Below are 2,909 nucleotides of genomic sequence, written 5' to 3' on the forward strand. Positions count from 1 at the left end.
CCTGCGCGCCGTCTCTGCTACGCGCGTAATACAAACTACCCCAACACTCCCCTCACTTAATGAAATATCCTACTACTTCATTCTCTTGGGCATAACGCAATCTTTGAGACGCTCAGGTATCCTACCTACTCGTTGAGGTCTCTTGAGAGTGAGGTTTTCTGGAATCTGTAACAACGGAGGTTTCAACGGAGGTGTATGTACAGGTGTACTGGCCTGGAAGGAACTTGTAGGAGTTGAATACAATGTATTGTTGCCATCCTGAGACAACGGTGAATACGGCGGTGCTGGTGGAGTTGTAACGGAACTCTCACTCGCATTCCTAACTGTAATATCTGAACTAGTCGGACTATTCCTTAACGTAGAACTATTGCTCTCGCTTGAGCTATCACGCACATTTGTATCATTTGAATTTCCGCGTACGTTATCCCTGGAACTTCCGCGTTCCTCACAATCACTTGTGTTTCCGCGTACAATTTCTGGTGGAGCGTAATCTAATGTAATATAGTCTTCTAGACTGCTAGGCGTATATTCACCTATTTTCCTTAATTGATTAACGTGACGTTTCCACTCGCGTCCGTCATCTAAACGTATCTTATAATGTAATGTACCTAAACGCTCGCAAATTCTACCAAATAACCACTTGTCTGTACCACTGTAATTCCTGGCACTCACTCTTTCTCCCTCCGTAAAATTAATTGGTGTATTCTGCGCTTGGAATTTACTTTCAAATGGACGTAACAAATCTAATCGTGTTCTGATTTTTCTCGCAAATAACATTTCTGCAGGTGTTTTGCCCGTACCCGCATGTGGTGTATTTCTGTACTGTAATAATAATTTCTGTAAATCTACGTGTACATTTGTATGATTACTCTGCATACGCTTTAATGCATTCTTTAACGTCTGAACATAACGTTCCGCTTGACCGTTAGTTGCTGGATGAAATGGTGCTGTACGTTTATGTATAATTCCATTAACCTTTAAGAAATTCGTAAATTCATTAGACGTAAAACTTCTACCATTATCCGTGACAAAATATCTTGGTAAACCGTAAGTACAAAAATATTGTCTGCAAATATTTATTGTAGTTTGCGACGTAATGTTTTTCACAATATGTATTTCCGGCCACTTAGTATGAGCATCGACTAAAATTAAAAAATTGTGACCTAGGAATGGACCTGCGAAATCCGCATGTACTCTCTCAAATGGAGATTCGGTTGGTTCCCAAATATGACTTATCTTTGGTGGATTATTCTTAAACCTATTACAATTTCCGCAATTCTTAGAAATCTCTTCGATATCCTTATCGATTTTATTCCACCACACGTAACCTCGTGCTAAATGTTTCATTCGCACTATACCGAAATGACCTTCGTGTAATTCTCTAAGTATTTGCTTTCGTAACTGAAATGGAACCACCACTCTATGGTTTCTAAATATAACTCCGTGTAACAATGTAAATTCTTCTAACGGAACTGTATCGTATTTATTATTCTTAAAATAACCTTTACCTGACTCAAGAAAATTAAGAAGTTTAGATAACTCTCTATCTTGCAATGTACATTTCGCTACCTGTTCTGCTGTAATTGGTAGTGTCTCGAAAGTAACTTTCTGAAAGTCGTCTATTATATCACATTCAAATTCTTGCTCTGGTGAACTTGAACCTCGCGGAATTGGTAATCTCGATAAACAATCCGCATTTGCATGTTGTTCTGACCTTCTGTACTTAATATCATAATTAAACCCTTGCAAAAATAATGCATAGTGTTGCATACGCGAAGCTGTGTAAAATGGTAAACCTTTCGTAGGAGAAAATATCTGTGTCAACGGTTTATGATCCGTAATCAATGTAAATTTCGCGCCTTGTAAATACTGGTGAAATTTCTTCACACCGTAAATAATTGCATACGCTTCCTTATCTATCTGCGAATAGGACTGCTGCGTTTTCGATAATGTCTGTGACGCGTATTGAATTGCTTTCTCTGAACCATCAGGAAAAATATGTGACAAAACTGCACCGACTCCGTAAGCGCTAGCGTCTGTAGCTAAAGTAATCGGTAATCTCGGATCAAAATGAACTAAACATTTCGGACTTGCAAAAGCTTTTTTCGCGGCTTGAAAACTCTTTTCGCACTCTGTAGACCAATAAAATTTAACGTTTTTCTGTAATAACCTATTCAGAGGTTGAAGTATCGAACTTAAATTTGGAATGAACCTGTCGTAATAATGTATCATCCCGAGAAAACTTCGTAGCTCAGAAACATTTGACGGTTGTCGCATTTTTGAAATTGCCTCTACTTTATCTGAAGCTTTACTTAACCCGTCTTTATTTATAACATAACCACAATAATGTATTTCATTCATTAAGAATTCACTTTTTGCAAAATTTATTCGTATATTGTACTTATGTAATCGTTCGAAAACTAATCGTAGTGTACGTAAATGTTCTCTCAAGTTTCTACTTGAAATACGTATGTCGTCCAAGAATGTGACTACACCTCGGATACCCTTTAGAATATATTCTATAGTACGTTGCCAAATAGCTGGTGCTGACGCAATACCAAACATAAGGCGTGTAGGACGGTACAATCCTTTATGCGTATTTAATGTAAGCAAATCTCTGTCCTCCGGTCGGACTTCTAACTGTAAATATGCCTGAGTCAAATCTATTTTCGAAAAGATTCTACCTCCCGCCATCTGAGTAAACAATTCATCCGGCGTTGGCAAAGGGTGAATATCAACATTCAAATTTGGATTAAGTGTTACGCTGTAATCCCCGCAAATTCTAACTTCGTCGTTCTTCTTAAGAACTGGCACGATTGGTGTCGCCCAATCTGAATAATCAACTTTTTCAAGTATCCCTACTTGTACCAACTTGTCTAATTCTTTTTCGACTTTTTCGCGTAATCGAA

At 38.1% G+C, this 2,909-nt stretch overlaps 1 protein-coding gene across 1 annotated transcript; it reads right to left on the reverse strand.

The window, feature by feature from the left end:
- Positions 1 to 6: 6 nt before the first annotated feature.
- LOC112463408 (uncharacterized protein K02A2.6-like) lies at positions 7 to 2,277 on the reverse strand. The gene has a single exon (XM_025029815.1). The coding sequence runs from the start codon at positions 2,275 to 2,277 to the stop codon at positions 73 to 75; it is 2,205 nt and encodes a 734-aa protein (XP_024885583.1). The 3' UTR covers positions 7 to 72.
- Positions 2,278 to 2,909: the final 632 nt, after the last annotated feature.

Source organism: Temnothorax curvispinosus, unplaced genomic scaffold (genome assembly GCF_003070985.1).
Source record: "Temnothorax curvispinosus isolate PA1 unplaced genomic scaffold, ASM307098v1 QBEX01013173.1, whole genome shotgun sequence".
NCBI lineage: Eukaryota > Metazoa > Arthropoda > Insecta > Hymenoptera > Formicidae > Temnothorax > Temnothorax curvispinosus.

Excerpts from the sequence above, each read along its gene's own strand:
- LOC112463408 (XM_025029815.1), bottom strand. The coding sequence starts at position 2,277 with ATGCGACAACCGTCAAATGTTTCTGAGCTACGAAGTTTTCTCGGGATG.